Genomic DNA, 18482 nt, shown 5'->3' on the forward strand with positions numbered 1-18482 from the left:
GAGGAGAAATTTCCTGGAGGCATTAGATATATTTTAGGGCAGGGAAAGACACAAAAACCTACACTTAAGAGGTGTGTGCCTTTCTGTGATGTTAAAGAAAATGAGCTCACAAGGATGATAACTAAGAGTCAAATGATTACCTTCAGATATAAGAAGATAAACAGTGAGCTAGCCATTGGGGGATTTAAGCTGAGGAGTGATGTGGCTTAATTTTTGTTTTAAAAAAGATGTCACCCTGGCTGTTTCGAGAACGCATGGTAAAACAGCGGGAGAGGAGGAAGGGAGACCAGTGTGGAGGCTGCTGTTCTGTAGATGAGATATGGTAGTGGTTCCCACTTTTAGAGTCTGTTTAGATCAAAGAAATAGTGAGAAATTCAGACTCTCCAGCTCCACCCAGATCTACTGAGTCAATCTGCACTTTAACAAGATCCCAAGGGATTTGACTGTCAAGTTTGAAAGCCCTACGGTAAGCACATTTACTCTTTCCCTCCTCCCAAATTCTGCTTCTTCAATTATTACTTCTCTCATTTACACTGCTATCCCTGACCACATACAGGTTCCCTCATAATCACTCAAAGCCTTCTCTCCCCTACCTGGAAACCTTCCATTTATATCACCCCAAATCTTCCCTCTTCCTTGTCCTCCACATTGGCAGGCCCTGTTATCCTCACTTTGAAGATACACCACCCTCAAATATATCCACTTCTCTTCATCCTTATTTTCATCCATCTAGTGGGAACCACTACCATATCTCGTCTACACAACAATAGCCTCCACGCTGGTCTCCCTTCTTCCTCTCCCGCTGTTTTACCATGCGTTCTCAAAACAGCCAGGGTGATATCTTTTTTAAAACGAAAATTAAGCCACATCACTCCTCAGCTTAAATCCCCCAGTGGCTAGCTCACTGTAGGTATTCTTATATTTTTGATGCTTATGCTAAGTGAAATAAGTCAGACAGAAATACTGTATGACATCACTTATATGTGAAATCTAAAAAATACAGCAAACTAATGAATATAACAAAAAAGCAGCAGACTCACAGATACAGAGAAAAACTAGTGGTTAACTGTGCGTGGGGGAAGGGGTGATGTAACGATTGGAGAGTGGGGGCTACAAACTAATAATGGCTGTAAGACAAGCTCAAGGATGTACTGTACAAAAGGAGGTTATAGCCAGTATCTTCTAATAACTGTAAATGGAAAGTAACCTTTAAAGCTTGTGTATACTCGATGACATAAAGCAAGATCCGCTATGACTCACCTCCTAGAGTAATGGAAATAAACACAAAAGTAAACAAGTGGGACCTGATTAAACTTAACAGCTTTTGCACAGCAAAGGAAACTATAAACAAGGTGAAAAGACAACCCTCAGAATGGGGTTAAATAATAGCAAATGAAACAACTGACAAAAGATTAATTTCCAAAATATACAAGCAGCTCATACAATTCAATGCCAGAAAAACAAACAACCCAATCAAAAAGTGGGAAAAAGATCTAAATAGACATTTCTCCAAAGCAGACATACAGATGGCTAACAAACATGTGAAAAGATGCTCAACATAGCTCATTATTAGAGAAATGCAAATCAAAACTACAATGAGAGATAACCTCACACCAGTCAGAATGGCCATCATCAAAAAGTCTACAAACAATAAATGCTGGAGAAGGTGTGCACTGTTGGTGGGAATGTAAATTGATACAGCCACTATGGAAGACAGTATGTAGATTCCTTAAAAAACTAGGAATAAAACCAACATAAGACCCAGCTTCCCTGGTGGCTCAGACGGTAAAGCGTCTGCCTATAATGTGGGAGACCTGGGTTCGATCCCTGGGTCAGGAAGATCCTTTGGAAAAGGAAATGGCAGCCCACTCCAGTACTCTTGCCTGGAAAATCCCATGGACGGAGGAGCCTGGCAAGCTACAGTCCATGGGGTCGCAAAGAGTCGGACACAACTGAGCGACTTCACTTTCACTTTCTTTCATGACCCAGCAATCCCAATCCTAGGCATATACCCCGAGGAAACCAAAACTGAAAAAGACATGTATATCCCATTGTTCACTGCAGCACTATTTACAATAGCTAGAACGTGGAAGCAACCTAGATGTCCATTGACAGATGAATGGATAAAGAAGTTGTGGTATATATACACAATGGTATATTACTCAGCCATAAAAAGGAATGCATGTGAGTCAATTCTAATGAGGTGGATGAACCTAGAACCTATTATACAGACTGAAGTAAGTCAGAGAGAGAAAGATAAATATTGTATTCTAATACGTATATATGGAATCTGGAAAAATGGTACTGAAGAATTTATTTCCAGGGCAGCAATGGAGAAACAGACGCAGGGAATAGACTTATGGACATGGGGAGAGGGGAGGAGAGGGTGAGATGTACGGAAAGAGTAACATGGAAACTTATATTACCATATGTAAAATAGATAGCCAACGGGAATTTGCTGTATGGCTCAGGAAACTCAAACAGGGGCTCTGTATTCACCTAGAGGGGTGGGATGGGAAGGGAGATGGGAGGGAGGTTCAAAAGGAGGGGATATATGTATACCTATGGCTGAGTCATGTTGAGGTTTGACAGAAAACAACAAAATTCTGTAGTTATCCTTCAATTAAAAAATAATTTTTTAAAAAGCTTGCATATAACAAAAACTATAGGCACTAGAGAAACACAAAGAAAATGAAAAAAGGAACTTATTAACAGTGCATAGGATCCTTTCTTTAAGCTAAATTTTATATGATCTTAAATGAAAAAAAGTACATAAGGAAAAGTATCAGAGAGCTGGCAGTGATAACCTCTGGATCACAAGGACTTTCTATGTCATCCTGCCCTGGGACAGTTAGTACGTAATTTCTTATGTTTACAAAAGTTTAAAAGTACAAGCCTTATTCATGCTCCTGGTATAACACACTCAAAAGCCTCCAATGTGCAACAAGGTAGAATGATTAGCAAATGTAATTCAAATATATTATATGCTTCAAACTAAGAAGTTAACTGTTTAGTTGAAAAAATAAAAGAAACAGGTATCCCTCCAGAAGAAAGGAAGAAAGATAAAAAGAAAGAGATACCTAGGTGTGTGCTGTGCTGTGGTCAGTCAATTCACTTATGTCTGACTCTTTCTGACCCCAGGGACTGTGGCCCACCAGGCTCCTTTGTCCATGGGATTCTCCAGGCAAGAATACTGGAGTGGGTAGCCATTCCTGTTTCCAGGGGACCTTCCCAACCCAAGGATCGAACCCGAGTCACCTGCATCACAGAGGCAGATTTTTTACCCACTGAGCCACCAGGGAAGCCTCCTTAGAAATGCCTTTAGCATAAACACATCTCATTCAAAGCTATGGGAGCTTCATGGCTGTTGATTCAAGTCATCATTTTGAGGTGCCTACAAGGCTAGGCAAATCACAGGTACTAATTTGTGGCTTTAAAACCACAACTAGACTCTTCATTACCAGAAGAGTCAGGTTCACTAATGAGAAGTCATCTAGGGAATTGTAAAAATTTAAAGACCTACCACACAGAATTCCGTAGTCAACAGTTTACAGAGAATCATTAAGTAAATAATCCTATAAAACATTTATACTCAGGACTTGGCAAGGTGGTGTTTTACTTTTTCCAAGGTTAGGAAAGGAGAGAAAAGATATGTAGAATATATCTGCCCTCTTAGCAGCTAATCGCAGGCTCAGATAATGGACTTTAGATACATCATTTAAAAGATCATTAAAGCAAATATCTTAAGTTAACAGGATGTTTGTGATCTGCAATAAGTACCATCTGAGACTATTTCCGTAACTCTTTACAGACCCTTCCTCCCTACCCCCTACACCCCACAATCTTAGTATAATCATAAAGGCAAATTATGCAAGAGACATGGCCTTAAGAAGAGAGATCGTTCTAAGGAAGAAACAAGAAAACTACCATTTACTGGACAACTGCTATATACCAGGCACTAGAACTTACACTCAGATATTTAATTCTTTATGTGATCCCCACAAAAATCCAATGAGGAATGCATTTTAAACTCAAACTGAATCTGAGACAGGTTAAGTATTTTATCCAAGATCACAGAGCTGTTAAGTGATAGAGGTGAAACCCATGTCCTATTCCAAAGCCTATTTCTTTTACTACAGATACCTTTCTTAACAAAGAACACTTAAGGAGTAGAGAGAGAAGTAAATATGAGACAATTTAAATGTATCAGGCAAAATTTACACCTCTGTATTCAACCACTGAACAATATTTAAGAAACTAAATTTTATCAAGCCCAGGGATGGGGGAGCCTGGTGGGCTGCCGTCCATGGGGTCGCACAGAGTCGGATACGACTGAAGCGACTTAGCAGCAGAGGCTGTAGAGGCGTTAAAGAAACAGGAGAATATGAAATAGTTTAAATGTATCAGGCAAACTGACACCTCTGTATCCAGCCACTGAACAGTATTTAAGAAATTCTAAATTGTATCAAGCGAGAGGGTAGGGGCATTACACATGAACAAATTGAGACCTGACAGTTTGAGGAACCTATCCCAGGTCACATGGCTGTTAAATAATGAGAAGGCGAGATGGTCTGACCTCAGAGACCATGCTCAGGACTACACTCTGCAGCCTCTCTAAAATTTAAAGGAAAACACGAGTGAAGCATTAACGTTGTCCACTGTAGTAAAACAAAAAAAATTTAGACCATTTTAATTCCATAAAAATAGTCCTGAAAGAACTGTTAGTTGAATGATTTCGAGTAATGGGTCCACTAGATCAAAAACATAAATATTTGTACTTTTCTTAAAGCAATTTCACAGTTTTATACATATTCATTTAGATTATGGATAGTATTAAATGTAATCATTGATGTAATTATATAATAAAGATTCTTAACTGCCTTGATAGTAAATATTGCACCCTGGTATTTGTTTAACACTCTTTAAAGTTTTCCAAAATGTCTTCACATACATTGTTTTAACCACTATAACCATGAATAGTTTCCCGTTTTTATTGCTACAGAATAAAGCCAAAGATCTGGCATCTACCTAAGATCCCTCACAGCTCTGCCTTTCTAGCTTAATTTGCTACCAAACACACTCACAAAAAGTTATGTTTCAGGTACTCTGTTGTCTGAAGATTTCACCTTTGTTCATGCCACTGTACATGCAAGTCCTGTGTCTGGAATGGTTTTCCCAGTTTTCTACCTGGTAAATCTCTACTGCTCTTTCAAGAACTGGTTCAAATATCTGTCCTATGAAACCTTCAGTTCACTGACTTATTCGCTCCCTCCTCTATGACCACCAAGTCCTTTTTTATACATATCCTGCAAAGGATTTATTATAATTATTCCTGTGTTGTTTTTTTTTTACCAAGGGATGGAGCTCCTTGAGAGTAGAGACTTTCTCATCTCTGTATTCCCAGTGCCAAACTCCTAGCAAGTATTCAATATTTATGAAATGAATAAAGAATGAAATTATACAGAATCCTAAATTGGGAAAGATCAGATTCAAGTACAAGTCCCGTGTGTATGTATACTCAGTTGTTCAGCTGTGTCCAACACTTTGCGACCCCACAGACTGTAGACTACCAGGCTCCTCTGTCCAGGGAATTTTCCTGACAAGAATAATGGAGTGGCTTGCCCTTTCCTCCTCTCAGTGATTTTCTGACCCAAAGATCAAAACAGTGTCTCCTGCATCAGCATGTTGATTCCTTACTGCTGAGCCACCTGGGAATCCCACAAGTCCCATACTAAACTGCAAAGTTTATATCTCAGCCTTTTTAGCTGTAAAATTAAGTAATTTTCAATTCAATGTTAATGACAATGACCATGCTTCCTAATCAATGTAACAGACAAGAACATTCTCAGAGTTCTTTAATAAAAGGGTCACAAAAAATCCAGTAATTGTTATTACCTCCTCCATCATGGAGTCCTGTGTGGCTGAGATTTCTTCTTTGGTTGCACCACTGTGTACCAGGTTCCGCAGTCGTATGCAGAATTCTCTCATCTATGACAGAAATTTATTTAGCATTCCAACAGTTACCCAAATTCAACTGTAAAGGAGACTAACAGACCAACGCTAGCTCCGTTTTGAAGTATAACTCAGTCAAGACCCAGGGCAAAGTTCATAGAAGCAAATGTTTTCCCCAACAACTCCACTTACACATAGACAGAAAAACTTTCTCCATAAGGAGAAAAGACATGGATGAGTCCCCTAAAATACTAGACGGAACTGCTTCTGCTCTGCAACTGATGGTACCCTTTGTGATGTGTCTGGGAATGGGGAAAACATGTGATTTCAAAATGCCTATCACGAAAAAATGGGAGACAAGTTGATTATGCCACTAATTCACTCTAATAGGTTTTAATTTAGAATCTTCCTGCTTGTCTATTTCTTCTCTGTAAAATCATTATGATCATGGCTATGCCAAACCCCAATATACTTTTCATTTTTGTTGTTTTCAATTTTGGGAGATGCCTAAGATAAACTTGAGTCATAAACCTAGCCACAGGGCTAAAGAGGATCTTGTTCCCACCTGAAATGGAATCCAATGCCTTACTAATAATGATCTTTCAGCCTGTGGATAATACTCCCCAGAGTTTCCTGAGTGGAAAATAACCTACTTCTCATACTGGGGAAACACATTTTACAGTTTATTTTAAAATGTAGTCTTTCTTCCAGGGATGACAAATCCAATTTTCAGCCTCATAGATCAAGACAGCAGATTTGGGCAACTCCCAGTTCTTAAAAAAGAAATCTGGCAGGCAGAGCAGCATCCCTGTAGGATTCACAGTCCTCCCTGGGAAAATGGGTTACGTAGAGAAGACAGAATGATTCATTAAGATAACTAAGGCAATAAAAAGCAGTTAAGGGACTACATCAAATGTTTTAGTGAGTGGATAAACTACACTTGAGGTAGTTTGGGGAAGCCTAAGAACTCTGCCTCGTCTTTAAGGAGGTCTTCCTTAGGTGTTTGGTTTTACTAGACCATAAAGCTGTCCCAGTCTGCCTCCACTAGAACCAAGTGAGAGGCACAGTACCCCATGTGCTTGTCCCACACTGAGAATGGGGCTTTCATTCCTCAGCACTCATAAGAAAGAATTAAAACCAACAGAAATAAAAGTGGGATATTTTTAAAGAGAAGGAAAAAATCACTCTACTAATCACCATTATTTTTAAAAAATAATTATTTTTTTATTTTGGCTGTACTAGATCTTTGATGCGGTGGGTGGGCTTATTAGTTGCCCCACAGCACATGGGACCTTAGTTCCATGACCAGGGATCAAACCCTTGCCCCTGCATTAGCAGGTGGATTTTTAACCACTGGACCACCAGGGAAGTCCCATTAGTTACTTTTAAAGTTAATATGCAGCTACACTGCCATGGATGGACAGTGAGTAGCTATCTTATATATAGCCTGTGTACACTGCAATGCCCAGGAATGTCCCTGGAAAATCAGTTAGGAGTTCTAAGGTAAACACATTACATGCAATCCCGCCCTGCTCTGTATGTTGTACCTTGTGATTCAGAATATCATTCATCCTTCTGGTTGCCTCTGTCGTGTAAGTTTCAGGGAAGCACTTCTTAGGGATAACACCATATTTTTCTAAAAGAAAACAAATTTTAATGTTCCATAAAGTAAACGTAAATTCCAAGTGTCCGAAATTTGGACAAAAACAGCTACTGCTTTTAAAAATAGGCCATATTTTGCTAGTCTATCGGTGACTGCAGCCATGAAGTTAAAAGACACTTGCTCCTTGGAAGGAAAGCTATGACAAACCTAGACAGAGTTATTAAAAAGCAGAGACATTACTTCACCAACAAAGGTCTGTATCGTCAAAGCTACAATTTTTTGAGTAGTCGTGTATGGATGTGAGAGTTGGACCATAAAAGGGGCTGAGTGCCAAAGAATTGAAGCTTTCAAATTGTGGTGCTGGAGAAGAGTCTTAGAGAGTCCCTTGGATAGCAAGGAGATCAAACCAGGAAATCAATCTTAAATATTAACTGGAAGGACTGATGCTGAAGCTGAAGCTCTAATACTCTGGCTACCTGATGAGAAGAGCCAACTCACTGGAAAAGACTCTGATGCTGGGAAAGATTGAGGGCAAGAGAAAGGGGCGACAAAGGATGAGATGGTTGGATGGCATCACCAACTCAATGGACATGAATGTGAGCAAACTCCAGGAGATAGTAAAGAAGAGGGGAGCCTAGTGTACTGCAGTCCATAGGGTCACAAAGAAACAGACATGACAACAAAAACAAAACCCAGAAAACTGAACAATCTCATGATATTATTAAACAGGTCATTTAATCTGCATATTCATCCATCCATCTTGGAATTAATTATGTTTTTAGTCTAACACACTTTGCAAAGTACTCAATATGAGGGAGTTTCCCCTAAAGACAATTTTTTGCAAGAGGATATTTTCAAACAGTTGCAGTTTTCAATGTGTTTCTTGATTACATCAATAGATAAGAGAGAAACTTTTTCACAGAAAGTTAGTTATACTTAATACATTTTCTTCTCTAAACTTTAAAGTACCTATCTCTTTACCTCCAATTTAAGAAAGGTACTTACTAGGTAGGAACATGAGATAAAGGTTCTTAGAGCTAACTGTATACCCTTCTGGGGACCAGTTCTACACTATCCTTAAACACCAAAGAAATGGCCTACACTGAACTACAGAGCCTTGTTCAATGAAGCTGGGTTTCAGTTCTCTTACATAAAGGCTCTTACCAACAATATTGACAAGCATATCCCATTGTCCTCCATCATTGGCAGGATTCATAAGCAAATACTGCACCAGCCTACCATCCTCAGGCTCCTTTTTCTGAGCTGTGTCCACAAAAGCATTTAAGAAGAAATAACAGCGTTCAACCTAAAGTAAGAGAAGTTAAATAAAATTAAAGGAGAAAAGAGCTAATATCTTTAAAGGCATTAGCGACAGAATAGGAGTCCTGGAACTACTACAGACCTGACAGAGTAGGTATTTTTAAACTAAAGTTGATATCTAAATAGCACCGTCTCTGGGACTTCCCTGGTGGTTCAGTAGTTAAGACTCTATGCTTCCACTGTTGGAGGCATGGGTGTGATCCCTGGTTGGGGAAAAGAATCTGCTTGAAATGAAGGAGACACAGGAGTTACAAGTAGCTAAGATCCAACATGCTGCACAGTGTGGCCAAAAAACAAAAAAAAAAAAAGAGGAATATCTGGCTTCATAAGAATATGTGAAGGATTTTCTTTTAATGTGTGTACACATTTTAATAGTTTATCCTGAACAAGGCAGTGCTTTATTCTGAAACAAAAATCTGATACTTAGACCCTTCAATCAATAAATATCTAACAGACACATACAATGTACACTTTAAAGATCTTCTTTAAAAAAAGGAATAAAATTATTTACTGTTTTTCAGACAAGTACTACCCAGAGAAAGGGAATTAGGTCCTAGAAAGACAAATGAACTACATAAAGATGCTAAAAGGAGAAATTATTGAAAACAAAAAGTTTTAAATAAGAAAGACACAAGGAAGTAGTAAGGTAAGTCATCAGACTTATTATTTCACTGCCAAAAAGCCACCTACCAACCCAGTGGTTCTGGTCTTTGAAAAGAATCAATTTTTGATACTTTGGAAATCAGAACAAACGGTGTCGCACCTATAACGGAAGGCAGACGACAACTGGAAAAGCAAGAAATGAAGAAACAGTCCCTACCAAAGCTGATGCTGAAGCAAAAAGACTCTTGAAAAATCAGTTCCATACCTTGTCCCAGAAAAAGAGGTAAGACTGACTAAATTCAAATTCTTCAATATTGAACCTTCTCATGAATGGAAGTCTCATAACATTCAGACAAGAAAAGATCCAGCATCGCCCTAAAAGGAGAAAGCAAATCAAGAAATTAGGGTGAGTGTTCACATAGATTACACTGTTCTAATTGTATTTCCCAACACTGAATATATGACAACATCTTGAACAATTTAAGACCAATCAAAAAGCAGAAAGATACAAAAACAAGAAAGGTAGTTTCTTTTTGACTATTTGCAATATATACACAAAGTTTTATATCCTTAATATATTTTTAAAAATCTCTTTACATATCACATAAAGAATCAATTACAAATCACCTAAGAAAATTAGAAAAAGAAATACTGATAGGGAAATATGAGTAGAGATCATGAATAACTAATTTAATAGTCAAAAAAGACACAAATAGCCAAGAAACATTTTTTTTTTAAGTCCATCATAAGATACTTGTTAAGTGGGGAAGCATTATTTTATAATTAATAACATCCAGTATTGGCAAGGACCCAGAGACACAGCATTCTTACACACCTTGGATAAGAATCTAAACAGGTAAAAAATATCTGAAGGCAATTTGGCAGTATATGGCAAAAGTCTCAAAAAGTCCCTACCCTTTAATCTGGAATACACAGTATACACCTCAATATAAGGTGACCCTAACATAAGTCAATCCCCACGCCTCCAAGGAGAAATTTTTTTTAAGTTATTTAGTTAACTGGATTACATGAACACTTAAAAATATAGATGAAATAGTAACTATTTAACCTAATATCTAACTTAGTAGCTTAAATACATATTTAAAATCATGTCACTACAATAAATGGACATAGAAGCACTGCGTTTTACACGTTCACAGGTCATTGTCACACTGTTCCACACTCTTCACAGGCATCTTGGCATCAGTGCCTTTGCCATCATGTTGTTGCTGTTCAGTCGCTCAGTTGTGTCCAACTCTTTGTGACCCCATGGACTGCAGCACACCAGGATTCCCTGTCCTTCACCATCTCCCGAAGCTTGCTCAAACTCATGTCCATTGAGTCAGTGATGCCATCCAACCATCTCATCCTCTTGTCATCCCCTCTCCTCCCACCTTCAATCTTCCCCAGCATTATGGTCTTTTCGCTTTCAATGAGTCAGCTCTTCGTATTAGGTGGCTAGAGTATTGGAGCTTCAGCTTTAGCATCAGTCCTTCCAAAGAACACCCAGGACTGATCTCCTTTAGAATGGACTGGTTGGATCTCCTTGCAGTCCAAGGGACTCTCAAGAGTCTTCTCCAACACCACAGTTCAAAACCATCAATTCTCTGGCACTCAGCCTTCTTTATGGTCCAACTTTCACATCCATACATGACTACTGGAAAAACCATAGCTTTGACTATATGGACCTTTGTCAGCCAAGTAATGTCTCTGCTGTTTAATACACTGTCTGGGTTTGTCATAGCTTTTTCTTTTAATCAGAACACATTATCTTCCTTCCATCTACTATTTTTGAGACAGCAATGTTTTGAATCCATGCATAAAGCTGGCTCTAAAAATGTTATGCTACCCCTCAAGCATATAACCATATTCTTCATTTGTCCTATAAGTGGAAACCACAAACTCCACAATGTCACCATCTTCTGTAACGACTTAAGTGATCTTTGTGCTTCAGTCATGTTTCACTCTGTGATTCCATGGACTGTAGCCTGCCAGGCTCCTCTGTCTATGGGATTCTCCAGGCAAGAATACTGGAGTGGGTTACCATGCCCTCCTCCAGAGGATCTTCCCTACCCAGGGATCAAACCCATATCTCTTATGTCTCCTGCATTAGCAGGCAGGTTCTTTACCACTAGCACACATACCATGTTTTTCAAAATCACTAATGACTTAGCATACATAAATTACTAATGACTCAGTTACCTCTCTCATACATACAATATTATTTCCTAGTGAGGAAATCTAGATGAACGGTTAATGTGAAAACTGCATGAAAATAAACCACATAGCTCATGTGCTATGTATATCTTCTCTAAGTAAAAGTGACACCACAGAATATATGAGACCTGATTTGTGGCAGATGCATATTTTCAGGCTCTTCCCTAAGAGGTCACTGCAATTCAACACCATGTAAGACCACTGTGACATTACTAATTGAATAATCTGTGGCCTGACAGGCCACACCACCCCAAGCATTTTCTGATGACAAAACATTAATTACTGCAAGGTCATAATTTTTTCCTTAAAATTTAAAAATCAACTTTACTGAGGTATAATTTATACACAATAAAATACATCTACATCATAAATGTACACTTTTTTGAGTTTTGGTTGGCTTCAAACAAGCACTGATCTGCTTTCTGCCAAAATAAATAGACTGGGAGAAGTTTTTAAATGGATAGGCAGGCTACAGTCCATGGGGTTGCAAAGAGGCAGACACAACTGAGCAACTAACATACACAGGCTTTAAAAAGTTCTTTTAGTATAATTCTGCTGTGAGAATGTCCTCCTTATTTAGGCTCCTAGATAACCCATCTTTCACTGTAGCTGTCCTTCTTGTGGTGCCAGACTGTAGAACAAGAGCTCTTGACTGGCAAGGCATACGAACTGGTCTCTGAGTGAGAACTGAGCCTTTAGCACATTTGTTCAGTTCAGTTCAGTCGCTCAGTTGTGTCCGACTCTTTGCGACCCCATGAATCGCAGCACGCCAGGCCTCCCTGTCCATCACTATCTCCCGGAGTTCACCCAAACTCATGTGCATCGAGTCGGTGATGCCATCCAGCCATCTCATCCTCTGTCATCCCCTTCTCCTCCTGCCCCCAGTTCCTCCCAGCATCAGGGTCTTTCCCAATGAGTCAACTCTTCACATGAGATGGCCAAAGTATGGAGCTTCAGCTTCAGCATCAGTCCTTCCAATGAACACACAGGACTGGTCTCCTTTAGGATGGACTGGTTGGATCTCCTCGCAGTCCAAGGGACTCGCAAGAGTCTTCTCCAGCACCACAGATCAAAAGCATCAATTCTTCGGTGCTCAGCTTTCTTCACATTCCAACTCTAGATGATGCTTTGAAAGTGCTGCACTCAATATGCCAGCAAATCTGGAAAACTCAGCAGTGGCCACAGGACTGGAAAAGGTCAGTTTTCATTTGTTCAAGTTGCAACTAAAAGGCATGCTTAAAAACATTTGATGATGTTTTGATGCAATTATGTTGTGTCTTTTCCATCCCACACATGGCCTTTAGGGCAACATGGAGGAGTTCTCTAGGGTATGAATATTTTTACATGTTTCTTTTTTTAATTTTTGGCTACACTGGGTCTTAGTTGAGGAGCAGGGTTCAGCAGTTGTGGCACAAAGGCTTAGCTGCTCCCAGGCATGTGGGATCTTCACAGACCAGGGATGGAACCCACGAGCCCTGCATTGACAGACAGATTCCTATCCACTGCTCCACCAGGGAAGTCTCATTTTTGCATGCTTTGTACCAAGAAAAAGTATCTCCAAGATTCGGGCTGCAATCACATAACTTCAGGACAGAGTATCCGTGAAGTACATTCAAACAGATGACCTTGGGCTAGTCAGTCACTTGAGTGCTCAAATCAAATACACCAAGGAGCCACAGAGCAGCAAAACAATGTAGCTTCCTTGGGCCTGCCTGTATCAGTGTCTATTCTCCCAAGTTCTCTCCATCCAACCTCTGCTCCCTTTAAGACTGTTCTTAGGTAGGACGCCACAATGGTATGCTCTCAAGAGTCAAGGGACGTGTACAAGATGTTTGAAGACCTCACCTGAACTCTTCTGGTTGGTGACGGGCTTGCCTTCCTGATGCACGGCGTGCTGGAACACATGCTGAGTACCCTGGACCGTAGCCCTCTTCAGACAGATGTCCAGCAGGTCGTGAGTGGTGCCGACATTCTGGGCCAGTACGAACTGAGGGTCGGAATTCAGTTTCTGAAGCAGAGCCGCTACTTTCTCCGAATTCAGTCCTGCTGGAATACCTGATGGGACTGTAACATCAAAAAGAGGCTGAGGAGGGCTCATCTCCCACACTCGGACTCTAACTTGGTAAGAGCATCCCGCTGTGACCATAGAGCAGCGAAGCCCTTTCCCGGCGTCCTCGCCCACGAAGCTGCCTCCCTCCAGGCCTCTCCAGCCCACCCAGAAAGCTCCATCCCCGCCGTCGCCCGGGGTCCCAGCCCCGGCCCTTCCCCGCCACCCGCCCTCCGGGACGCAGCGGAGCCCCTAGAGGGCCCCCGGCAGAGCCTAGGCAGGGAAGAGCGGCGCCTCACCCGCTCCGTTCATGGCGTCCACGCTGCCCGGAGAGGGAACGGTAGTTTCGGGGTCCTCAGGCCGGGGCCGGGACGGCACAGCGCTTCGCAGCCTGGGCAGCCGACCTGCCTCTCGCACCCGGAGCGCCGGAAAGAGGAAACTGGCTCGGTGGCGGCGGAGGGCGAGAGAAACGGGGTCCGCGGAGGGACAAAACTCCCCCCACGCGTTGCTGAGTCAGCGCCGTCGGGGCTGGCCCCGCCCAGGGGAGGGCCGAGGGGGCGGGCTGCTGACGCGCTCCGAGCCCCAACCACCCGCGGGTCCCCCCGCGGTTCCACGTGGGCCGCTGTGATTACGCTTCCCGACCCCCGGGGCGTCCTCCTAGGATCCGGTCAGCCCCGAGGCGGAAACCTTATAGAGATTTCAAGCTGGGCTTCGGAGGCCGAATACACTAGTACTGTGGATTGATCCCCCCGTTAAACCTTTTCAGAGGCCAAAAGAGGGCTCCAGGCTGTGGAGCGGGCTGAGGAGTCGCATAATTAAACACTGGGTTTAGGTTGAGTTGACTGTCACAAAAATGAACCCAAAGGCGCTTCCAATAGGTCTCCTTTGCTGACCGGTCACTGCAATTTCAGTGGCAACTTGTTGCTTTGATTCTAGTAGAACCACATTTTTATGTTTGAGGGGAAATTGAAATCAAGCTCGTCCCTACCCTCAGTAGCTACCACGGTTCTACAAGCATCCAATTGCTCATTTTGAGGAAATACTCATTCTAGGCTTCATAGCGTCGGTGAGAGTGTCCTACCTAGACCAGAAAGTACCGTGGGGTTTAACTAAGGATGATGACAGAAGTCAGTCTGATACACCTATACTGTTTTGCTCGGTTCTCTACAAAACGTACAAATGAGCGGGTTTTCATCCCCAAGCTTGCAGGATAACTGAGAGGTTTAGAAAGGTTTTGAGATAGTGAAGTCATTCTTTTTTGTTTTTCATGCTCTAAAATCTCAAACCTTAGTGAGATGTTGGGATGGGACCCATAGGTGATAAAACAATATATATTGATCTTTCTACCACTGAAGAAACTGCTTAGTTTCTTAGAATGGTGTGTGTTTGGTGGAACCTGGAATCTAGGTCCTAGATTGAAAATCTCTGATTCCTAGAAACTCTAATATCTGGGGAAAACCATACTCAGACACCAATCAGTCATTTGAGAGATCACAGCCTCTATATCCCTGGAAAGACCTGGCTAAAGTTTGGAAATATGACATAGCAACTGTCTCCAATAGGGCCCATGGACTATCTCATTCTGAGATTCTTCTGATGTCTGAAGAAAAGGAATAGGTTGAAAATTATACTGAGAGCAGTCATTGGTCCTTTCACAAAGTGATGTTCAAGCATCATGCCCAATTCAACTCATGAAATTTTATTCATGAGGATCTACCATGTACAGGTACTAGGCAAGCTGTTGATGATATGGAGATGAACAAGCTTAAACTTGCCCTTCAGAAACACAAAATGTAGTAAAAAAGAGAAAAATTACTTATAGACAGTTCATACTAATACGCCCATAGTGCTAGAAGCTGTGAGAAAGGGGCTGTTAATTAGAACCAGAGGTGCCTGAAAAAAAGGGTCCCTTGTGAGCATAGTCTTAAAGAGTGGGTGATGGAATCTCATAGGGGAAAACACAGAGGCAGGGCATGCAAGACACCACCAAATGCAGGGGCACTAAAGAAAGTGGGAAAATCACTTTCAAGAAACTGATTCCATAGTCTGTTGTGGTTAAGATCAGGGAAGGTGCTAGGATCAGGGACAAAGTGTAGGACTGGAAAAGTTGGTTTGGGCCAGAATATGAAAGATTTTATTTGCCATTCCTGCATATCTAGACTTTGTCTTATGGTAAACTAGAAGCCAACATCAGTTTTTTAATAAGGGAGCAATATGCTCATTTCTGGGCTTCCCAGGTGGCTCAGCAGTAAAAGAATCTGCTTGCAGTGCAGGAGATGTAAGAGATGTAGGTTCAGTCCCTGGGTCAGGAAGATCCTCTGGAGAAGGCCACAGCTACGCACTCCAGAATTCTTGCCTGGAGAATCCCATGTACAGAGGAGCCTGGCAGGCTACATACAGTCCACAGGGCCACAGTGTCAGTCACAGCTGAAGCATCTGAGCATGCATGCTCATTTCTATGTAAAGAAGGAAACACAGGGATTTCCTGGTGATCCAATGGCTAAGACTCCCCATTCCCAATGCAGGGGGCCTGGGTTTGATCCCTTGTCAGGGAACTAGAGCCCGTGGTTCAGTTCAGTTCAGTCCAGTCGCTCAGTCGTGTCCAACTCTTTGCAACCCCATGAATCGCAGCACGCCAGGCCTCCCTGTCCATCACCAACTCGTAGAGTTCACTCAGACTCACATCCATCGAGTCAGAGATGCAATCCACCCATCTCATCCTCTGTCATCCCCTTCCCCTGACCCCAATCCCTCCCAGCATCAGAGTCTTTTCCAATGAGTCAACTCTTCGCATGAGGTGGCCAAAGTACTGGAGCTTCAGCTTTAGCATCGTTCCTTTCAAAGAAATCCCAGGGCTGAGCTCCTTCAGAATGGACTGCTTGGATCTCCTTGCAGTCCAAGGGACTCTCAAGAGTCTTCTCCAACACCACAGGTCAAAAGCATCAATTCTTCAGCGCTGAGCCTTCTTCACAGTCCAACTCTCACATCCATACATGACCACAGGAAAAACCATAGCCTTGACTAGACGGACCTTAGTCGGCAAAGTAATGTCTCTGCTTTTGAATATACTATCTAGGTTGGTCATAACTTTTCTTCCAAGGAGTAAGCGTCTTTTAATTTCATGGCTGCGATCACCATCTGCAGTGATTTTGGAGCCCAAAAATACAAAGTCTGACACTGTTTCCACTGTTTCCCCATCTATTTGCTATGAAGTGATGGGACCAGATGCCATGATCTTCGTTTTCTGAATGTTGAGCTTTAGGCCAACTTTTTCGCTCTCCTCTTTCACTTTCATCAAGAGGCTTTTTAGTTCCTCTTCACTTTCTGCCATAAGGGTGGTGTCATCTGCATATCTGAGGTGATTGATATTTCTCCCGGCAATCTTGATTCCAGCTTGTGCTTCTTCCAGCCCAGCGTTTCTCATGATGTACTCTGCATAGAAGTTAAATAAGAAGGGTGACAATATACAGCCTTGGCGTACTCCTTTTCCTATTTGGAACCAGTCTGTTGTTCCATGTCCAGTTCTAACTGCTGCTACCTGACCTGCATACAGATGTCTCAAGAGGCAGGTCAGGTGGTCTGGTATTCCCATCTCTTTCAGAATTTTCCACAGTTCATTGTGATCCACACAGTCAAAGGCTTCAGCATAGTCAATAAAACAGAAATAGATGTTTTTCTGGAGCTTTCTTGCTTTTCCCATGATCCAGAGGATGTTGGCAATTTGATCTCTGGTTCCTCTGCCTTTTCTAAAACCAGCTTGAGGGAAATGGCAACCCACTCCAGTATTCTTGCCTGGAAAAATCCGTGGACAGAAGAGCCTGATGGGCTACAGTCCATGGGGCCACAAAGACTTGGACACGACTGAGCACGTCACATCACTCATCATGAACTTAGAGAAGAATTCAGAAAAATTGATATGTGGGAAAATGTGAGTGAGCAGATAATAAATTTAGTTTTGACCCTGGCAAATTTGAAGTACCCACAGGATACCTAGGAAGAGAATTTCAGGAGACAGATGAAAAGATGTCTGGAATTACATAGGTCTTTTATCCAATGACTGAAGTGACTTAGCAGCAGCAGCAGCTAGCCAATGAAAGTCAACAAGATTGTAAAGAGAAAGAGAATAAAGCAAAAAAAAAAAAAAAGATAAGCACCAAGAATTGTACCCTGTGCAGCTGCATGCAGTTGTATAGAGTGTTAATGGCAGGTTGAGTGGGACAAATAAGGCTTGAAACCATGCATCCTGGCCCAAGGCTGTGCCCAGCCAGATTATGGTGCACCTTTTACTATTTGTTACAAGGATGCCATAAGGGAGTGCCATTAACTCTGCAAATAGTGGTTTTAAAGAGTGAGTAAAGACAGAGAAGCCAGCACTAACACACAGAAAGACCAGTGAGAGAGGGAGGAGAAGACCCATAGTGTTATGCCCTGGAATCCCAGGAAGACAAGGAGAAGAAGGTGAACAGGACTGAAAGCTTCAGAAAAGTTTGGCAACTGAATCACAGGTGACCTTGGAGAGAACAGCTTCGGTGAATGATGGGGTTGGCAGAAGCCACCACATTGCAGTAAGTTGAGAGGGAAGGAAGTAGCAGGGAAGGTCTTTGGGGAGAAAAGGAAAACTTAAGTCCACTGTGGAGGATGAAAGGCAGGAATCAGTACAGAAGAGAGATTAAATACATGGCAGAGAAGGTGTGATTGATAGGATAGAAGCCCTGGAAAAGAAAAGAGATGGAATCACTG

At 41.8% G+C, this 18482-nt stretch overlaps 1 protein-coding gene across 2 annotated transcripts in view; it reads right to left on the reverse strand.

Annotated features, from left to right (window-relative positions):
- The window catches only part of BLMH (bleomycin hydrolase), a 41109-nt gene extending 26887 nt beyond the window's left edge, over window positions 1–14222 (reverse strand). Inside the window, exons 1-6 of one of the 2 annotated variants that reach the window (XM_068977535.1) lie at window positions 14042–14222; window positions 13541–13750; window positions 9744–9853; window positions 8720–8861; window positions 7500–7588; window positions 5896–5988 (exon numbers count right to left, since the gene is read on the reverse strand). In XM_068977535.1, the coding sequence (XP_068833636.1) occupies window positions 5896–5988; window positions 7500–7588; window positions 8720–8861; window positions 9744–9853; window positions 13541–13750; window positions 14042–14054 (657 nt within the window). In that variant the 5' untranslated portion in view covers window positions 14055–14222. Of the gene's footprint in view, window positions 1–5895; window positions 5989–7499; window positions 7589–8719; window positions 8862–9743; window positions 9854–13540; window positions 13760–14041 lie in introns of both variants that reach the window. The other variant, XM_068977534.1, reaches the window with a different exon arrangement.
- Between the last annotated feature and the right edge of the window lie 4260 nt (window positions 14223–18482).

Source organism: Capricornis sumatraensis, chromosome 8, assembly GCF_032405125.1.
Source record: "Capricornis sumatraensis isolate serow.1 chromosome 8, serow.2, whole genome shotgun sequence".
Lineage (NCBI taxonomy): Eukaryota > Metazoa > Chordata > Mammalia > Artiodactyla > Bovidae > Capricornis > Capricornis sumatraensis.